Source organism: Thamnophis elegans, chromosome 14 (genome assembly GCF_009769535.1).
Source record: "Thamnophis elegans isolate rThaEle1 chromosome 14, rThaEle1.pri, whole genome shotgun sequence".
NCBI classification, from domain to species: Eukaryota; Metazoa; Chordata; class Lepidosauria; order Squamata; family Colubridae; genus Thamnophis; species Thamnophis elegans.
In genome coordinates, this window is record NC_045554.1 from 7,101,347 (window position 1) to 7,121,653 (window position 20,307).

Here is a 20,307-nt window from a genome sequence, read left to right on the forward strand (position 1 = left end):
GAAGAGGGGTGGGAGGGAGGGAGTGAGAGAAAGAGAGGGAGGGAGAAGAGGGGGGAGGGAGAGAAAGAGAGAAAGAGAGAGAAAGGGGGAGGGAGAGAGAGAAGAGGGGGGAGGGAGGGAGAGAAAGAGAGAGAAGAAGGGGAGGGAGGGAGAGAGGGACAGAGAGAGAGAGAAGAGAAGAGGAGGAGGGGGAGGAGAGCGAGAGGAGAGACAGACTTTTAAATCACACAATAAGCACCAAACTTCATTTGCAAAGCTTCAGCCAGCGGTCAAAACAATTGGCCTTGATTTCCCCCCCAACCTTTTTTTAAAAAGGGGAAAAGGTGAGGGAGATAACAGATCACCCTTTCTTGGGGAAATTCCCAAGAAAAACAAGCCCCCTTTGTGCCAACCCAGTTGTGTTTAATGAAGTTGGCTTTCCAGGCGGCAGCCAGAGGAAAAAAGGAAGAGAAGCAAAGAAAGAAAGAAAGAAAGAGCTCATTCTTGAGGAGAATGGAGGCAGACTTCTTCCTGGAAAGTCTCGAATAGCCTTTAAATTAGAGCCATGTGGTTTCCTTGTGGCTGCAAAGCTGCTTCCCCCCCCCTCAAAAAAACCCCCAAATCGCTCGGCCAGCCTCGCTGGGTCGAAGTAGCCTGTTAAGCAGAGAACTGCAAAGGCAGGCCAGGAGGGGGAAAAAATCAGGAATGACGTTGGGAAAAGTGCATTTCCTCCGGCTGAAAGACGCAGTGATTTTCAGGAGAATTCTTTGCTTGCCTTGATAAAGCAGGCCACCCTGGTAAATGAACCATTAAGAGTTTAATTTTAATTCAGGCGTCGGGCTAGGAGATGGGGAGTTCTAGTCCCACCTAGGTGTGTGAAAGCCAGCTGAGTGACTTTTGGCCAATCACCAGGAGACAGGGAGTTCTAGTCCTGCCTTAGGCAGGAAAGTCAGCTGGGTGACTTGGGCCGATTACTGAGCCACAATGAGTTCTAGTCCTGCTTTAGACATGAATGCCAGCTGGGTGACGTTGGGCCCATCACCGGGAGACAGGGATTCTAGTCCCGCCTTAGGCATGAAGGCAGCTGAGTGACTTTGAACCCATTACCAGGAGATGGTGAGTTCTAGTCTTGCCTTAGGCAGGAAATCGGCTGGGTGACTTTGGGCCAATCACTGGGCAACAGGGAGTTCTAGTCCCGCCTTAGGCATGAAAGGCAGCTAGTGACTTTGAGGCCATCACAGGAGACGGTGAGTTCTAGTCCCACCTTAGGTATGAAAGTCGGCTGGGTGACTTTGGGCCATTACTGGGCGACAGGAGTTCAGTCCGCCTTAGGCATGAAAGGCAGCTGAGTGACTTTGAGACCATCGCCAGGAGACAGTGAGTTCTAGTCTCACCTTAGGTATGAAAGTCGGCTGGGTGACTTTGGGCCAATTACTGGGCGACAGGGAGTTCTAGTCCTGCCTTAGGCATGAAAGGCAGCTGAGTGACTTTAGACCATCGCCAGGAGACAGTGAGTTCTAGTCCCACCTTAGGTATGAAAGTCGGCTGGGTGACTTTGGGCCAATTACTGGGCAACAGGGATTCTAGTCCCGCCTTAGGCATGAAAGGCAGCTGAGTGACTTTGAACCCATCACCAGGAGATGGTGAGTTCTAGTCTTGCCTTAGGCAGGAAAGTCGGCTGGGTGACTTTGGGCCAATTACTGGGCGACAGGGAGTTCTAGTCCTGCCTTAGGCATGAAAGGCAGCTGAGTGACTTTGAGACCATCGCCAGGAGACAGTGAGTTCTAGTCCCACCTTAGGTATGAAAGCCGGCTGGGGGACTTTGGGCCAGGCGCTTTCTCTCAGCCCAGCCCACCTCACAGGGTTGTTGTTAGGGGGAAAATAGGAAGAGGAAGGAGTTGTATGCATGCCTGCTGCCTTGAGTTTTATAAACACAGTTGGGGTTTTTAAAAAATAGAAACAGAATTGGACTTTTTCTTGTTATGTTCCCGTGTGGTTACTACGGTGAGTTAATTACCCCCCACACCGGGCTCCTTGTTCTGCGAGGACTGCCATATCGTACACAGATTTCCCAGACCAGCCATCCCACCTGATGGATAAACGTCCGTGACTTACGTGTTTGAAGGTCTTTCGGAGATGTTTGAACTGCAGGTAGTACCGGTAGAAATGGAGTTGATCCACGTGATGTAAAATGACCACCATTACACCAGCCCGTGCCTTTGGTGGTGGATACGACACCAACTGTACCACAAGGGACCAGGTTATCTCTTACATTCCTTTCATCAGCCACGCCGGGCAAAGCTATTTCTCGGTTGTTAGACTGGTTTCTAAACATTTAGAGCCGTGGTGGCGCAGGCGGTTAGAGTGCAGTACTACAGGCTACTTTCTGCTGACTGCTGGCTGCCTACAATTTGGCAGTTCAAATCCCACCAGGCTCCAGGTTGACTCAGCCTTCCGTCCTTCCCAGGTAGGTCAAATGGAGACCCAGATTGTTGGGGGCAAGAGGCTGACTCTGTAAACCGCTTAGAGAGGGATGTAATACCATTGTGAAGCGGTATATAAGTTTAAGTGCTATTGCTATGTCCCTCCCTCCCTCCCTTCCTTCCTTCCTTCCTTCCATCCATCCATCCATCCATCCATCCATCCATCCATCCATCGTGCACAGTGGTTAGAATGCAATATGCAATAACCCATTTTACAGCCTTCCTTGCTGCAGTTGTTAAGTGAATCGACTGCAATTGCTCTATTAGTAACGAGGTTGTTAAGTGAAACCCGCCATCCTGGGCACAACGTTTGGGAAGCCAGGCTCTGCCTGTCACAAGCCAGAACAAAGGGTGAGTGATGGAGGAGTAACACCTCCTTAAAAAACCTTGGTCCAGCTGGCCCGGCTGGTAGCCCCTCCTTGTAAGGGCCCCTTTCCAGGGTTACAGGAGAAGATGGTCGATGGTTTTGAAGGCGGAAGAGGGCTCTATGCCCCAACGGCAGATAAAGCGGCAGAGCCATCTTCTAGGAGAAGGGAAACTCCGATTGCAAACCTCCACCGCCTTGTGGCTCTATCCACTACTGGAAAAGGCTTCGGGAGTCAATCTCGAGGCAAAATCCAGAGCCGGAGTCCCGGAAGCAGTTCGTGACTGTGTACAACCACGTTCTGGTAACTCCTGCGACACAGCTGGAACTAATCATATCGGCTCTGCCGTTCCATTGAACTATTTCAGCCACGTGGAGAGGGGGGATCTGCTGCTTGGGCAACAGTCTATCCTCCATATTAATGAGCCGAGGTGGCGCAGTGGTTAAATGCAGCACTGCAGGCTACTGACTGCAGTTCTGCAGTTGGGCTGTTCAAATCTCACCAGCTCAGGATTGACTCAGCCTTCCATCCTTCTGAGGTGGGTAAAATGAGGACCCGGATTGTTGGGGGCAATATGCTGACTCTGTAAACCGCTTAGAGAGGGCTGAAAGCCCTATGAAGCGGTATATAAGTCTAACTGCTATTGCTATTAATCTACCCAGGCCTTGTGCTCTGGAGAGGACACTCCAGCTTTTAACCTCTTTCCAGAGCACGATACCAAAGTCTTATGAGACGGAAGGATGCCAATGCAACGTTAAGTGAATCTTGCTCCCCCATTGATTCCGCCTCTCCAGAAGTTCCCCAAAAGGGATCTTGTGACCTTGGGAACACTGTTAACTGTCATAAACATGAGTCAGTTGCTAAGCGGATGAGTTTTGATCATGCGACCATGGGAATGCTGCCATGGTTGTTAAGTGTGAAAAACGATCTCACAACACTTTTTCCCAGCACTGTTTGACTTCAAATGGACACGAAACCAAGGGTTGTAAGTCAAGGACTAGCTGTACGGTTGAACATTTAAGGTGGATAGATACCGTATTTTTCGGAGTATAAGATGCACCTCTTGTTAAAGATCTATACCGTGTATGGGTTCTGGAAAGTTGGGGGAGGGAAGGCTGGGGGGGTTGGGGGGAGGGTGGGAGGGAGGGATATATATCAGGTTTGACGAGACGTGTTAGATTTTAATGTAATTTGACTCCACATGTATACTGTCTTCTCTTATATTTTCATTACTATTATTATTTTTTCTTTAAAACTAGGATATGTTAAGTATATTGATATGAAGCGGAAATACACCAATGAGAGAGGATGGGAAACAGAAGGGAGAAGAAAGAAGGGAAGAGAGGGATAGGAGAGAGAGTAAGGGGGGAAGATGAGGATAAGGAGGAGTGGAATGTAGAGAGAGGAGAAGGAGAAAGGAAGGGGAAGTAGAGTAGGAAAGGATGATGGAGGGAAGATAGAAAGTTGGAGGGTGGTAGAAGAAAGAGGTGTAGAGAGCAGAAGAGCTATAATGGGTTTTTATTTTTCTGGGCATTGTTGACAAGAGGAAACTGATGTAATTATTATTTAATACTATATGATACTGGCTATGTATAGTATACATGTGATTGTATGTTATGAAAATGGAAATAATTTTTTTTTTTAAAAAAAAGATGCACCTCCCTCCCCCTAAAACTGTGGAATTGTTGGTGCGTCTTATACACCTAATAAGCCATTCTTGACTTCCCGAAGCAAAAACTGAGGCATTTTTGCCTTCCCCCAGCCCCCTGAAGCATTCTGAAGGCTTCAGCAGGGCTGGGAAGGCAAAAAATGCCCTCGTTTTACAGAAAAAGTTTGGAAAACGGGCCAAAAAAAAAAGAGGGCAATTTTGCCTTCCCTCACCCTGCTGAAGCCTGCGGAGTGCTCCTGGGGCCAGGGTTACCTCTTCGAAATCGTGGTGCATCTTATACACCGGTGCGTCTTATAGTCCAAAAAATACGGTACCTTCCATAAGGTACATTAAGAGCACATTTACCTGGGCGGAGTGACATTGTGCTGTTTTCCCTGCGTGGCATACTTGAGGAATTCGCGCAGTTGCTCATGAGTGATTTGGCCTTCTCCAAACCTCCAAGCAGACAAACAGGGAGTCTTCACCTTGGAAACCAAGACAATTGACTCTGGAGTGTTTACATTCCCAATGAAAATGTCAGGATTTAAGGCACCGTTCCACAAACATCCAAGAACGGAGAGTTCGTTTCTGGGAAGAGGATGCCACTTAAAAAAACACATCAAACACGCAAAAGGAGAAACACAGTTAATAGAGCCGACTGCGAGATATGCATGAAACTTGGACATTATTTACACAAACATGATAAATGCCAAATAATTTTAGTCCCAGCAGTGATTTTATATAAACTGTCCTCCCACATTGACCAATTCAGCAATGGGCGAAAATCAAGCAGCTTCTAAAGTTTCTGGAGCTTTGTAAGTATTTTTTTTAAATGTTTCCTACCCTGAGATCAAGAATCTCAGTGTCTTAGTTGCAAGCCTTCAAATGATTAAACTTCTGTCTAATTCTTGATATTAAACTTGGGAAATAATTTTAAGCTGAGAAAGATGCAAAAACAGCCAACTGGAATAGCACATCGTTCTAATTATAACTTAATGATTCATGGATATGAACAATGAAGTACTGCATTAAAAATATAACACAGACTGAAAAAAAACCTACAGCAAACCTTTAGAAGGAAAAACAATTCAAAACATGTTTTGAAAAGACATAAACTAAAGCAGAGTCAGAAAAACATTTGGAAAACTCCACCCAAAACTTAAATTGTTTTTTTTTTAAATTATTATTATGGGGAATGATGAAACCAAACATGCCATAATGGCAAATCTTCTGGAATAGTATATCCATAAACAAACCTTACTTCACTGGAAGTTTCATTTCCTCATCATTTGAGTGAATGTCATTTTTCTCATTCTTCTCTTTCTTTTAGCCTTCCGTTTCTCTCCTCCAGTTTCCTCATCTTCATAATCCCTTTTCTTTGCAACTCCATCAGTTTGTGCAACCATTTTATTTATCCCTCTTCGGGAGGAATTTATCTGCTAAAAAAAGAGCATCACAGAAAAGATTTTTTTAAAAAATGATAAATTAATGGAAAAACATCTGTGGAGCAAAGCAACCAGCAATGTTGTTAACTCTTACAATTGGAGCAATACTAATAAGTTGAAATTCTACTTAATTTTGTTTAGGGTTTGAATTAAGGAGAATTATTTATCTATCTACCATAGAATGGTGTGGTAGCTTCACAATCAGGAGGCTGGGGGTTCGATCCCGGGCAGAGGCAGATATTTCTCTCTGGGCACAATGAGAATATATCTGCTGAACAAAACTCCTCATTGGCGACAGGAAGGGCATCTGGCCAGTAACACTCCATTCAGTTGCCCAAGACTCCATCCCGCAAAGGATTATGGGGTTGTTAAATGATGATGATAATTTATCTATCTACCATCTATTTATATCTATTGTTCTCCATCTATCCATCCATATCTAATATCATTCATCGATATCTAGCCTAGTGTAATCGTCAAGAGAGGAGGTGGTGCAGTGGGTAGAGTGCAGTACTGCAGGCCACTTCAGCTGACTGTTATCTGCAGTTCAGCGGTTCAAATCTCACCGCTCAGGGTTGACTCAGCCTTCCATCCTTCCGAGGTGGGTGAAATGAGGACCCAGACTGTGGGGGCGATATGCTGACTCTGTAAACTGCTTAGAGAGGGCTGCAAGCCCTATGAAGCGGTATATAAGTCTAACTGCTATGCTATTGCTAATCTTTTTATTGCCGCCCATCTCATTAGAGAAGCAAATAAGATTTTTCCCCCTCCATTCTTACGACTTTCTTCATCAAATCAGAAGAATAACTTAACTTTAGAATGAATAATATAATATAAATCAATAACTCTGCAACATGTTTAGCATTCATTCTAATAGAACATCAAGTCTCCTTCATAAAAGAGTTCTAATTGAATCTGCATTTCACATAATTAATAGCAAGCCCTTGTGGTATTATGGATTCTACCTTAATTTATTCTAATCCAATTTAATGAGAACAATAAAGAGAGTAGTAGCAGCAGGCGCTCCATTGTGTTCTACCAACATGGACTTAAAGCTGTTTTCCAAACTTGGGCACTTTAAAGTGGGTGGACTCCAACTCCCAGGATCCCCCTGCCCCCCCTGCTCGCAGGGAATTCTGGGGCTTGAAGTCCACACATCCTTTCAAGTGGCTAAATTCGGGAAACAACGGATTGGAGCACATTACATCGCAGGATGCCATGAAGCCCATCTTCAGAATGAAAAAGAAAGAGCAGCTCTCAGCACCCTCTTTTGCACCCAGCCTCGTCTGCGGGGCAACACAGCTCCCATCATCCCCAACCAGAGGGAGATCAGCAAATGCCCCTTGATTTTAAGTCTAGCTGGGGTGGGTTTATGGAGATAGGGAGGGTAAAAGCACAGGTTTAAAGCTGGAAGCAAGGCGCTCTGCACCGCCGCGTGGACCAGTCCTTGGGTTTCCATCCGCGCCACTCTCCAGGGGTTTGCATTTTGCAACCACGTGCGATCCTGCAAACACGTGTACGGGAGAGTTGCAATCTTCCTTCTCTCCCTTGCAAGCAACGGCCTTCCCAGCAATTAACCGGGAACGCCTTTCCTTGCAAACACCGCTTCCGATTTTTGAAAAAAGAGAGCAAAAGGGAGGAAAAAAATTGAAAATCAGTGAGAAGCCTGACCTGTTTCCTGGCACATTACTCCCGGGTAAAGCCCTTCCGCAATCGAGGAGAATCCTTGCTCGGCAATCGTCTGCCCGGGCCTGAGACATTTCCCCTCCACCCCGCCCCTCCCCACTCTCGCATCGCAGCCCAGCCTTAGAGGGGAAGCGCCTCGAGCGAGAATGCGGATACCAAAGGTGGCAGGCCCGCTTAGTCGATCGGCCGAAAGCATCGAGAGGAGGAGGAGGAGGAGGGGGGCCTGCTGGGCGGCGGGCTGTTTGAAACGGCGGCCGCCGAGCCAAGGCTTGGGCGCGCGGGGGGAGGCGTTGCTATGGCGACGAGGCAGCTGGCCAGGTAAGGGGCTTCAGGTAGCGTCGAGTTTTCGGTCAGGTGGAGGAGCTGCAAGAGAGGCGGACCCCCGTTTGGACCGAGCTGTAGGGCATATAAGTGTCCAATTCTTGGCAACTTGTAAGATTTCTGGACTTCAATTCCCAGAATCCCCTGGGCAGCATGGACACCCCCCCCCCCAAAAAAAAACCATTTAAATGCAATAACCTTAAATCAGGGGTGTCCAACTTTGGGGACCTCAAACTCCCAGAATTTCCCCAGCCAGGTTTTGTAGCTTTAGACCAGGGCTGTCCAATTCTTGCCAACTTTTTAAGACTTCTGGACTCCAATTCCCAGAATCCCCCTGGGCAGCATGAACCCCCTACTCATTAAAATGCAATAACCTTAAATCAGGGGTGTCCAACTTTGACACCTTTTACATTTGGGGACCCCCACACTCCAGAATTTCCCCAGCCAGGTTTTGTAGCTTTAGACCAAGGCTGTCCAATTCTTGCCAACTTGGTAAGACTTCTGGACTTCAATTCCCAGAATCCCCCTGGGCAGCATGAACCCCCTACTCATTAAAATGCAATAACCTTAAATCAGGCATGTCCAACTTTGGCACCTTTTACATTTGGGGACCTCAAACTCCCAGAATTTCCCCAGCCAGGTTTTGTAGCTTTAGACCAGGGCTGTCCAATCTTGCCAACTTGGTAAGACTTCTGGACTTCAATTCCCAGAATCCCCCTGGGCAGCATGAACCCCCTACTCATTAAAATGCAATAACCTTAAATCAAGCATGTCCAACTTTGGCACCTTTAAGATTTGAGTAAAATAAGAGGGTTAAGAATGGTGAAATCCAAATGAAATACAATAGAAGGGGAAATAATATAAGGTGAGCGGTACCGATTGATAATTGCTATTAGAAAGAACCGGAAGCTCCTCTTCGTATTGTATTGTGTAATGTGGTGTACGCCTAAGTTTTTGTGTGTGTATTTTACATGTTTGTTAATAAAAATTAAACAATTAAAAAAGAAAACGGTTTGGGTATTTCAGACTCCCAGAATTTCCCCCATCAACTCTTGTGCCTTTTAGAGCAGGGTTTCTCAAAGTGGGCAACTTTTAAGACTGGGACTTCAATTCCCAGAATTCCCCCCTGCAGAGCTACTGGGGAATTCTGGGAGTTAAAATCCACAGGCCTTAAAGTTGCTGCAGAAAAAAATACCAACAGGAATGGCCTTGCATTACATCCAAATGGGGACTTTGTTTTACATATTACACTTACACACAGAGGGAGAGAATAACAGAGCTGGAAGGGACCTTTGGAGATCATCTAGCCCAACCGCCTGCTCACGCAGGAGAACCCACAAATTCACATATTACACACAGAAAGAGAGAGAGACACACACAGAAAAAAATAGCACAGCTGGAAGGGACCTTGGAGGTCTTCTAGTCTTTTATTTTAACGCTGTAAAATTTGCATAATGTTAAGTTTAATAACATTTATATGCCGCCCAATCCCGTAGGACTCCGGGCGGCTTACAGTATAAAATAATCAAAAAGAAGTAAGATACAGGGAAGAAAAATAGATATAATACAACACATCATTCACCTCCGTTCTGAATGGGGCTGGACCGTATTTTGGGGTCAACAGCCCCAGGCCTGCCGGAACAGCCAGGTTTTAATGGCTTTCCGGAAGGCCGAGAGAGTGGGGAGTGAATATCTTTTTTTTATTAGCAGATTTTTTTATTATTTTTTTCTTGAATATTCTGTTGGTTTGACAGGCAGCTAGGCATTATTCGAAGTGTTTCCAAGCCGTCTCCCGGTGACCAAACTCGCAACCAACGTAAGCTGCGTGAGTATTCCCCTTATTTCATAAATTCAGTGTTTGTTGTTATTTGCGGGTTATGACATTGAGATATATCATATTTTTGGGTGTGTGTGTGTTGCAGGACAGCTGTTTGACTACTTAATAATTATTGATTTTGAGTCTACTCTGTTGGAAGGATGTCCGAAGATGTCAAGAATAAGTAAGCCAAGTTTTAATTGTTTTAATAATTGCTTCCATATGAATTGGAGGGGGGGGGGGACACAAAGAGAGCACCGTTCCGGTGGCTGCGGCTTCCGGCAGGCACCGGTGCCAGGGCGTACCGCCTGCAACCCACCACTGTGACGGTTGCATGTGATCATGTGATCCCCTTTTGCAACCTTTTGGCAAGTAAAATCAACCAGATTGCTAACTTAAAATGCAGTGATTTACTTAACAACTGCGGCAAGAAAGGTTGTAGAATGGAGCAAAACTTACAATAAATGTCTCACTTAGCAACCGAAACTTTGGGCTCAACTGTGCTCGTAAGTCAAGAACTACCTTTGATTGTTGGTTTTGTTTGTTGCATAGTTGAATTTCCAGCAGTTCTCTTGAACACCTCAAATGGAGAAATTGAAACTGAATTTCATATGTACGTCCAGCCCCAGGAACATCCGACTCTCTCTGAATTTTGTATTGAGCTAACTGGAATAAAACAGGTATAATTTCCATAGATTGGGGTCAGAGTTTGTTAGTTACATTATGCGTTGAAGCATTTTTACTTAATTAACTTCTGATGAATTCGTGACCCGACAAAAGGCGAACGACAAAAACCGCGCCTGACTAAACCGCGTCGCTAAAACCGCGACGTCATCAACGCAGTGACAACAGCACAGCGACAACAGCACAGAGACAGAAGGGCGCTTTACAACAGTGCGTCAACAGAAAGCCGATTTAACTTAAGGTAAGGGTTAGGTTTAGGGTTAGGTTTAGCGTTACGTTTAGGGTTAGGTTTAGGGTTAGGTTTAGCGTTACATTTAGGGTTACGTTTAGGATTAGGGGTTAGGTTTAGGTTTGGGGTTAGGTTTAGTTTTACAGCGCGCTTCTGTCGCCGCGCTGTTGTCGGCGATTCAGCGCTCATTCGTCGAGCGCTTTAGAACATGCGGTTTTGTCACCACGGTTTAGACGGGCGCGGTTTTGTCGTTCGCCTTTTGTCGGTGAACTGATGAATGTTCTTAAAGGAAGGAATTTGCTTGCTGGCTTGAACATTTTTCTTTTATCACCACAATATGACTTTTCTTTGATGTTCCAAGCCCACTGAAAAAGTTTTCATTTTCATTAATTCATTTTAAAAAATGATTTCAATTCCTTTCTATTTCCAGCTGTTCATTTCTATCATTAAAGCAGTCCTAATATATATTAATTGAATCAATTAAATGCCAGTGGGCGGTCTTGGAAATCAAAATAAAAATGGATATATGTTGTGACTCAGCAGAAGTTTGCTGTGAGTTGAGTTGGGATGCAAGATTAACAATGCAGCTGGGGCTCGTTAGTGTCGTCTTCTGGTGATAAAAGGATGGGTGGTGCCACGCCCTGGTTGCAGGAGTCAATGTTCATCATTCATCGTCATGGTTTGTTTATGAGAGACACTTGGAGAAGTAATTTGCTTTCTGAAACCCTGATTCAAGGAGACACTTGGAGAAGTGAATTGTTTTGTAAGAGTTTTGTTTTGCATTCTGTTATCTTCTTGCCAGAGACTTTATTTATGTTTATTTTTGGGCTCGCAGCCAGTCTGAGCCGAGGACTGATAAAGTTCTTTCCTTTTAAGTTTGTCTGCCTGTCGTCTTTGAACGAGCGGAGAAGGGGGGACAGAACAGATATGTATGTATGTATGTATGTATGTATGTATGTATGTATGATATATGTATGTTGTTTTCACCATTTTAGGTATTAGAAATTGTTTTTTTTTTCCCTTTCTTATACGATGCTTCAAGAATTTTACTTTATGGTTCAGTCAGAAATATCAATATCAGTGTCGATAACACCAAATCTGAATCTAGATTTTAAATGTTATCAGCAATGTTATATTTTTTCTTTGAATCAAGAATCAAGTCGATGAAGGCGTTCCACTGCATATAAGCCTATCCCAATTTTCGAAGTGGATTCACAAGATCCAGGAGGAGAAAAATATTGTTTTTGGTTCGACTTGCGCTGCTGCTCCTGAAGAAAAATTGTGTGCCTTGTTACGTGGTCAGTATTCATAATGTTTATCTTACTGTGATAAAGTGTGCTCGTTCTTCATTGCTGGCCTGCTGAAGATGAGAGACTGTGGTTTCCCTGGTGAGGAAATGGACAAAACTGTTATTTGTTTGTGATGGTTTTTAACTTTTGGCTCCACCTGGGACTCTTGGAATATTCAAATAATAATCAGGTCTGTCCTTCTGCTTAGGTTTTTGAAACCAGCCATCATTGGCTATTTTTCTACACAGAATTGGAAGGGATCTTGGAGGTCTTCTAGTCTAACCTCCTGCTTAGGCAGGAACAGTATACCATTTCAGACAAATAGTTGTCTACTCTCTTCTAAAAAAACCTCCAGTGCTGGAGAATTCACACCATCTGTGGGCAAGTTGTTTCCACTGATTAATTGTTCCACTTTCAAATGGTGCTTGTGAAATCCTGCTACTGCTCTCTGCATTCCCCTTGGCTCTTTTACCATCTTTGCTGTGTATTTCATGGCTTTCCCATCATCATAAGGACTAGAAGCTTGAGGACCCAGATTGTTGTTGGGGGCAATATGCTGACTCTGTAAACCCGCTTAGAGAGGGCTGAAAGCCCTATGAAGCGGTATATAAGCCTAACTATTGCTATTGCTATTTGGGGAATCGGGAAGCCTTTGGCCCTGTAAGCATTGCGTGATCTGACATTAGAACTGTAAGTGCGCTCCATCAAAAGGGGAACAAATAATTTACACTGCTAAGCACTGTTGGTTTAGGAGTTATGAGATTCCAGAATTCTAACCCAAAATTGGCAGGTTTTATTTAGATTTCCATTGCTCTATGTCAGTGGTTCTCAACCTTGGCAACTTGAAGTTGTCTGGACTTCAACTTCGCTGGCTGGGGAATTCTGGGAGCTGAAGTCCAGACATCTTCAAGTTGCCAAGGTTGAGAAACACTGCTCTATGTACTTGGATAATTGTGATTCACGATAGGTAAAGGTTCTCCTCATATGTGCTAGTTGTTCCCGACTCAAGGGGGCGGTGCTCATGTCTGTTTCAAAACCAGAGCAGTCCAAAGACGCCTCTGTGGTCATGTGGCCAGCATGACTAACACCGAAGGCGCACGGAACGCTGTTACCTTCCCACCAAAGGTGGTCCCTATTTTCTACTTGCATTTTTTACGTGCTTTCAAACTGCTAGGTTGGCAGAAGCTGGGATAAGTAACGGGAGCTCCCTCCGTTACGCAGCACTAGGGATTCGAACCGCCGAACTGCCGACCTTCTGATCGACAAGCTCAGCGTCTCAGCCACTGAGCTACCGCGTCCCTTGCGCTTCCCAATAGACAGGGCTTAATAGACCACTTCTCTTGCTTTTGATCTTCGTGTTTCTGTTGCATGAAATCATGGTGGTTGCACAAAAATAAAAATTTCACACTGTGGGTGGAAAAACTGGTTCCACCACAAAACCACGTTCGACTAAAGCGCGCTTGACGAAACCGCGTAGCTGACAGTCATCAACAGGGCGACAACAGCGCGGAGACAGAAGCATGCTGTAAACGCTAAACCTAAAATTAACCCCTAAACCTAACCCCCCTAAACTAATCTAAACCTAACCCTTAACCTAACCCTAAACCTAATCCTAACCCTTAACCTAACCCTAAACCTAACCCTAAACCTAACCCTTACCTTAACTTGAATCGGCTTGCTTTCAAAGCGCTAGTTAAAGCGCCCTTCTTTCTCCGCGCTCGCTGTTGTCGCCCTGTTGATGACGTCAGCGACGCGGTTTAATCGGGCGCGGCTTAGTTGAGCGCGGTTTTGTTCGTGCCACGAAAAACTATGGAGGGGACGATCAGGAAAACTTTATTTGTTTTTATGCAGATTGGGACCTGGGAATTTGCTTGCACTATGAATGTAAAAGAAAACAGCTGCGGAAGCCTAATATTTTAAATTCGTGGATTGACCTACGGGCCACTTACAAGGTGAGAGTATTTGTCTCTGCTGATAATAATGACAAGAAAATAGACATTTTTGTTTGTTTGTTTGTTTGTTTATATTTCATACTTCTTACGATCCATCTCTCTCACGGAGGGTGACATCCAATTTAATCCAGAAACTCCAGCTATCTAACGTGGCCAAGGCTTGAGGCCTAAAGAGCCCTCAGCAATTTATATATAATTGAACAAAACAGATATAATGAGGATCTTATTTTCCTCCTTTTGTTTCACAGAGCTTTTACTCTAGGAAGCCACAGGGTTGTAAATGGCGCATTGAAAGACGTGGGTATCACTTTTGAAGGACGGGAGCATTCTGGTGAGTGATATTTGTGTGGGGGGTGGGGGCAAGGGACCTCTGAAAAAAGCAGGGAGGTGAGTCTTGGATTTATGCGGGGAAAGGGCTGGCAGCATGGAGCTGAGTGCAATTTAATTGGACTTTAATATATAACATTGCCAGCAGGTAACTTCATATATTAAAGTCTATATAGTGTTGTGGCCCGCCAGCAGAGCTGGCAGCAGATTCGGCAGTGAGGAAGGTTGGGGAGGAACATGGGCCAGTCCTGGAGTCTGGGGAAGGCTCTGAGGAGGGCTCTGTGTCGGAGGCAGAGAGGGGACGAGAGCCGTTTATGCCAGTTATCAGCTACCTTTGGAGTCAGAAAACAGTGAGGCAGATGAACAGCTGGAGCCTGCTTCCAGTGTGTGCATGCACAGAGTTGCCAGACGACGGGAAGAGCTAAAGAACAGGGGTTGAGTTGGGAGTAAAGCCACAGGTGGACGATGAATGGCCCCTCCCAGAGGAAATAAAGAGGAGCAAAAGGGGAGTGGAGTTTGCAGGAGACAATTAATTCATTCAATTTGTTTGTGACTCTCTGAGACTCCTTGCCAAGTTTTGCAGATATCAGCCTGTCAGGTCTCCAAGGCAGATTACTGGTTAAGACAACCAGCTGTTTCAGGCTGCAGGGATTGCCATAGCCTATTGCCACCTCCATGCGTCCCGTTTTCGGTCTCTGCGCACCCTATTTCCCATCCGTTCTGGGCAGCGGGGATAGAAGTTGGGCAGAAAATGGGGCGCGCAGAGACGGTAATAGGTAATGGCAATCACTGCAGCCTGAAACAGCTGATGGTTGGGAGGCTGATCCAACCCACAATCAGCTGCTTGTGCGAATCAGACTGTGCTGAAGTTGAAACAAGTTGTTTGCTGTTTGCTGCAAGGAAGCAAATTGCTGGGAGGCAGAGGCCAAAGGGTGGCGGCCGGCAGGTGGGCGGGCTGACATTCAGTGTATAAGACGCATTCAATTTTCACCCTATTTTGGGGGGGGAAGTGCGTCTTATATTCCGAAAAATACGGTAGTGCTTCCTACTAGCATGGCACCTCCTGTTTCCCCAGGCCTGCACGATTCTCGGAATACGGCGCGCCTGGCTTGGAAGATGATTCGTGACGGGTGTGTAATGAAAGTCACAAAATCATTAGATAAGGTTAGTGGATTCTCTCCTTGGCGCCCCTGACTGGTCAAGGTTGACCCGGCAAGATTTTTACGGACGGAACTTTTGACTTGGGACCTTGTTTGAAGCTACGCTGGCCAGGAGATTGGCTGACCTCCTTTCTTTATGGAATCTTTAGGCAACTCCGGCGAAGAATTCCCTGGCCAAATTTGGGGGTGGGAAACCCACCCAGGGTGGCCCTTTGGGAAACAACACCCTTGTCAAAGCGCCACCGTTGGACGAAAGCGAAAAGGAAGTCCCCCCTGAAAGCGAGGGAAAAGAGGAAGACCTACCACCAGAGACGGTCTGCGTGGGCTTGTTCGAGGACGCCCCTCTCGCATCTAGAAAGAGCGCCAAACAGAACTTAACCCTGTCCATCGGAAGACCTCGCCGGCCTCTGGGTAATCTTCAGCACCCCTGCTATAGGCCTTCAGGCCTTCAAAGTTGGGGGAACAAGGACCAACTCATTTCAAACCCTTCCATGCCCAATCGAAGGCTAGTTTTGGTCCCCACAACACTTTCCACTGTCACCGTATCCGAGACCGACATCAGCACCACTCCAGATTGTCTGTCCATGTTGGCCGACTGGGAGGACGCCGCCATCATCCCTGAAAAGGAAGACGACTCGGATCCAGAATCCTCCCCCTCAAACCATAACCCCCCAATTAAGAGCGCCTTAGTGACAGAAGATAGGGGCAAATTGATGAATCGGGGAGATGAACATAGGACAGACGCTCGACCGAGTAGAGAGCTCTCAACATGTGTTGTCTACAAGAGTCCAAATACGACTATTTACAACCCAGGCCGAACTCCCAAGGAACCTTCAGATGCTTCCGTGTTTAAGCTCCCGGTTTTAACGGCGGAGGCCTCTTCCCTCAACCCACCAGGCAGAAATCTTCCCGCCTCTTCGACCGAGGCCGTCAAGAGGAAGCCCTCCAGCCCCAGATCTTTGCCACCGAGCAAAAAAAACACCTTTCAGCATCTACGAGGACGGAAGCTCAACCTCGAGAAGCTTCCTGTCTCCCGGGGCCAATCGTGCATCGTCTCTCCCGCCTTCTTGAACTCTCCGGGCAATTTCAACCCGACTTTCCGGGTAGCGGAAACTGGTGAGGGTGACTCCTCCTTTATGTCGCTGTGGCCCGAAGAGCTAGAAGGTTGAATGTTTCCAACGGCGGCCCTAATCAGGGCAAAGCATTTTACAGCTGCCCGGTGAGAAAATGCGAAAGGAATACGAAGGGCTGCAACTATTTCCGATGGGAGCATTCGCTTCTAAAGGAGAAAATGTCCCTTCCGACTTCGGCTTTAGGGGCTGGGGGCTTAAAGCCGTTAAAAACTCAGGACCCCTCCCGGGAAATGTTCAACCAAAGTGCCTGAATCTCCGTCCTTCCATGCGGACCTAGGAAGAGGGTGGTTTTTTTCCCCTTGCCTTTTATTGGGGAAATGAAATATTTCAACCTTTGAAAAGTTTAGCTCTCTTTTCTACAAAGTGTAATCGTGTTTAGAAGCATCGCCGAAACTGTGTGTGCATTTCGCATCTGGTTTCGTCTGAATGCAGTGCCACCAACTAACTGTCTTGTCTTTTAAGTGTATATTTTCTCTTCTGTTTTCTTGGCTACCTAAGTTTGACTTTTTTTCTACTATTTTTTTTTTTAGGAATAATCATGTTTGTCTATACTTTAAATCTGTAAGCCGGACTGCTGCGCAATTGCTTTTTAAAGACTGGCTTGTAAAACTCGCACACCACGCTTTTAAAATGTTCTTTTAAAGTATCCTTTAAAACATTCTGGATTCTGGGAAATGAAATAAAATAAACTCCTCCTCCAAAGACGAAGGGAAGTTGTCCATTTTAATACGGCGCTTCCCACAAGGGAAAACTGATTTCTTTTGAGTGTGTGTTCAGTGTGCTTTTTAACGGTACCAAATTTCCATAGTACAGCAGGAGTAAAATTCCATAAAACGATGCAGCTGCTTTAATGAGTCTCAAGACAGGGTGCTGTTTTCACCTTCCTTGGGTATGGTGAGGCACTTTTTCCAAATGATATCTGAAGCCTTGCGCCCTGAGTAAATTGTAGAAATGCCGTGAACAGAACGTCCTGTAAATCTTTCTGGAATTCAGAAGGAGCTGGCATGGATTATGGTGTGGGGGCTATTGCCTGGGTTGTAACATTCCGTGACCTGACAAATGCGCGCACGACAAAAGCGCGCCGACGAAACCGCGGTGCAAAAACTGCGACGTCATCAACGTGCCCACAACAGCGCACCGACAGAAGCGCGATTTAAGTTAAGGTAAGGGTTAGGTTCAGGGCTAGATTTAGGGTTAGGTTTAGGGTTAGATTAGATCAGGGTTAGGTTCAGGGTTAGGGTTAGGTTCAGGGTTAGGGTTAGCATTAGTTTTAGGGTAGGTTTAGAGCGGGCTTCTGTCGGCGCACTGTTGTCAGTGTGCTTCTGCGCTCATTTGGTGGCGCGATTTAGAACTCGTGGTTTTGTCGCCGTGGTTTCATTGGGCGTGTTTTTGTCGAGCGCACATTTGTTGGGAACCGTAACATTCACAATGGTGATTATGCTTTCAGCATCCAAAAGCTAAAGGAGGGATTGATGGAATTATTTTAATTTGGAATTGGGTAATTAGCTGAAATGCATGAGGTTAAAATTAAATCCTTTTTTTTTCCTACTAGCTGATAACTTGGCGTTGCCCCGGGGAATTAATTTATAGGGGGAAAATGTCCGGACCAAACTTAATTTCTAATGCTGGATTTCCCCCCTTATCACAGGAAGCGGACTGTGAAGCCATTACCGTGGCAACTCCACTGCACTGCACAGTAGAAGCCATTTTACGGCAGTACAGTAGAAGCCGTTTTAAGGCACAACAGGCTGTATGTTAATAGAACACCCCCCCAAGGGTTTTTAGGGGTGTCTTACCCCCACAATAATTCTTTCCAGGGACTAAGTCATCTGTGTACCAAGTTTGGTTGAGATTGCTCGAGGCGTTCCAGAGTTATGTTGGAACACACATACACAGAGTCATATATATATATATATATATATATAGATAGATAGATAGATAGATAGATAGATAGATAGATAGATAGATAGATAGATAGATAGATAGATAGATTGAGGGCTGGCTTTTACAGCGTGCTAGGTAACTGTGAAAAGGATATCTCCAACAATATTAATAGCTAAGCTTGAAAGTTGTGCAGCCTTTGAATTTCAAAGGGGCTCTATTTGACTGTAGAGATCCTCAGATATGATCTGAGCTGATGAATGGATTTATTCTATAAATAAGTGATGAAGGGCAGAGTCCAACTGCCTTGAAACCTATTGGGTTTCATTCGCCCACCTCATTCAAACATGAGACATGTTTGATGTTGCCTAACTTTTTCCTAATCAGTTGGAAAAATAAATAAGAATCTGTTAACCTTTATTTCCACGATTCTGGAAATCGTCGCAGAAAGAAGTTTGAAGAAGGTTTTAAGATCCGGTTTCACCTGTTTAATAGTCTTTGTAGAGGCACATTATCATTTAGGAGCATAGGGAGGGACGGGATCTCCTTTTGTGACCTTCTGATGAGCAACATCCCTTGGGAAGCCATTCACTTAATCGTGTTACTAACTTGGCAACGGCAGTGATTCACTTAATAACTGTGGCAAGAAAGGTCGTAAAACGGAGCAAACTCACTTAACAACTCTCTTGCTTAGCAACCAAAATATTGGGGTCATACGTTGAGGACTACCTGTGTTTAAAGTGACTGAATTGGTTTTGGGAAACAGAGCAGAAGTGTCAGGCTATATGCAGTGTTTCTCTACCATGGTAACTTAAAGGGTTCCACCACAAAACCGCGGACGACAAAATCGCGGTTGACGAAAGCGCGTATGTGACGTCATCACAGTGCGACGAAAAAGATCGAAAAATGTAAAAATAAAGCGAAAACCTTACTCTAACCCCCCCAAACCTAACCCTTAACCTAACCCTAAACCTAACCCTAAACCTAACCCTTAACCTAACGAAAAACGTAACGCTAACCCTTAACCTAACGCTAACGTAACGCTAACGCTCTAACCCTAACCCTAACCCTTAACCTAACCCTTACCTTTATGTGAATCGGCTTGCTGTAATTTAATTTTATTTCACATACGCGATTTCGTCGACCGCGCTTTTGTGGAACGCGGTTTTGACGGGTCACGAACTTGAAGCAGTGTGGACTTCAACTCCCAGAATTCCCCATGCTGGCTGGGGAATTCTGGGAGTTGAAGTCCACACGTCTTAAAGATTGAGAGCAGTTGTTCTCCAGGGCAAGGCTGAGATTCTGAATTCTGGGAGCAGGAAGTCCACACCTTTTCCAAGTTGTCAATTCTACTTTTTCGGGAATCTAGCTTTGGAAATCCATACGATCATTGCTTAATGGAGGGAAGAATGCAGTGGAGTACCCCAAGGCTCTGTTTTAGGCCCAGTACTCTTCGAACATCTTCATCAATGATTTGGACGAGGGGATAAATGGGGAACTCATCAAATTTGCAGATGACACCAAGCTAGCAGGAATAGCCAACACTCCAGAAGACAGGCTCAAGATACAGAAGGATCTTGACAGACTTGAACATTGGGCACTAACTAACCAAATGAAACTCGATGGTGGAAAAAAAAGTAAGGTTCTACATTTAGGCAAGAAAAACGAAATGCACAGGTACAGTATAGGTGGCACCTTGCTCAATAGTAGTAACTGGGAGAGGGATTTTGGAAGTCCTAGTGGGCAACCATTTAAATAGGAGCCAGCCGTGTGCAGCAGCTGCCAAAAAGCCAACACAGTTCTAAGCTGCATAACAGAGGGATAGAATCAAAGATCACGTGAAGTGTTAAGACCACTTTATAAGGCCTTGGTAAGGCCACACTTGGAATACGGCATCCAGTTTTGGTCA

General features: G+C 45.4%; 2 protein-coding genes across 2 annotated transcripts in view; one reads left to right on the forward strand and one right to left on the reverse strand.

The window, feature by feature from the left end:
• The window catches only part of REXO5 (RNA exonuclease 5), a 35,839-nt gene extending 30,086 nt beyond the window's left edge, over positions 1 to 5,753 (reverse strand). The window contains 4 exon segments of the mRNA XM_032231009.1: positions 2,095 to 2,192; positions 2,195 to 2,220; positions 4,842 to 5,063; positions 5,737 to 5,753. Of these exon segments, the coding sequence (XP_032086900.1) occupies positions 2,095 to 2,192; positions 2,195 to 2,220; positions 4,842 to 5,063; positions 5,737 to 5,753 (363 nt within the window).
• A 2,140-nt stretch (positions 5,754 to 7,893) lies between these two features.
• Positions 7,894 to 17,183, forward strand: ERI2 (ERI1 exoribonuclease family member 2). The gene is given in 12 exon segments (XM_032230971.1): positions 7,894 to 7,924; positions 9,682 to 9,752; positions 9,850 to 9,927; positions 10,296 to 10,423; positions 11,810 to 11,954; positions 13,797 to 13,897; positions 14,146 to 14,172; positions 14,174 to 14,228; positions 15,300 to 15,388; positions 15,534 to 16,352; positions 16,354 to 16,533; positions 16,535 to 17,183. Coding segments are annotated over 12 exon segments (1,950 nt in total). The 5' UTR covers positions 7,894 to 7,901; the 3' UTR covers positions 16,769 to 17,183.
• The last annotated feature ends 3,124 nt before the right edge of the window (positions 17,184 to 20,307 follow it).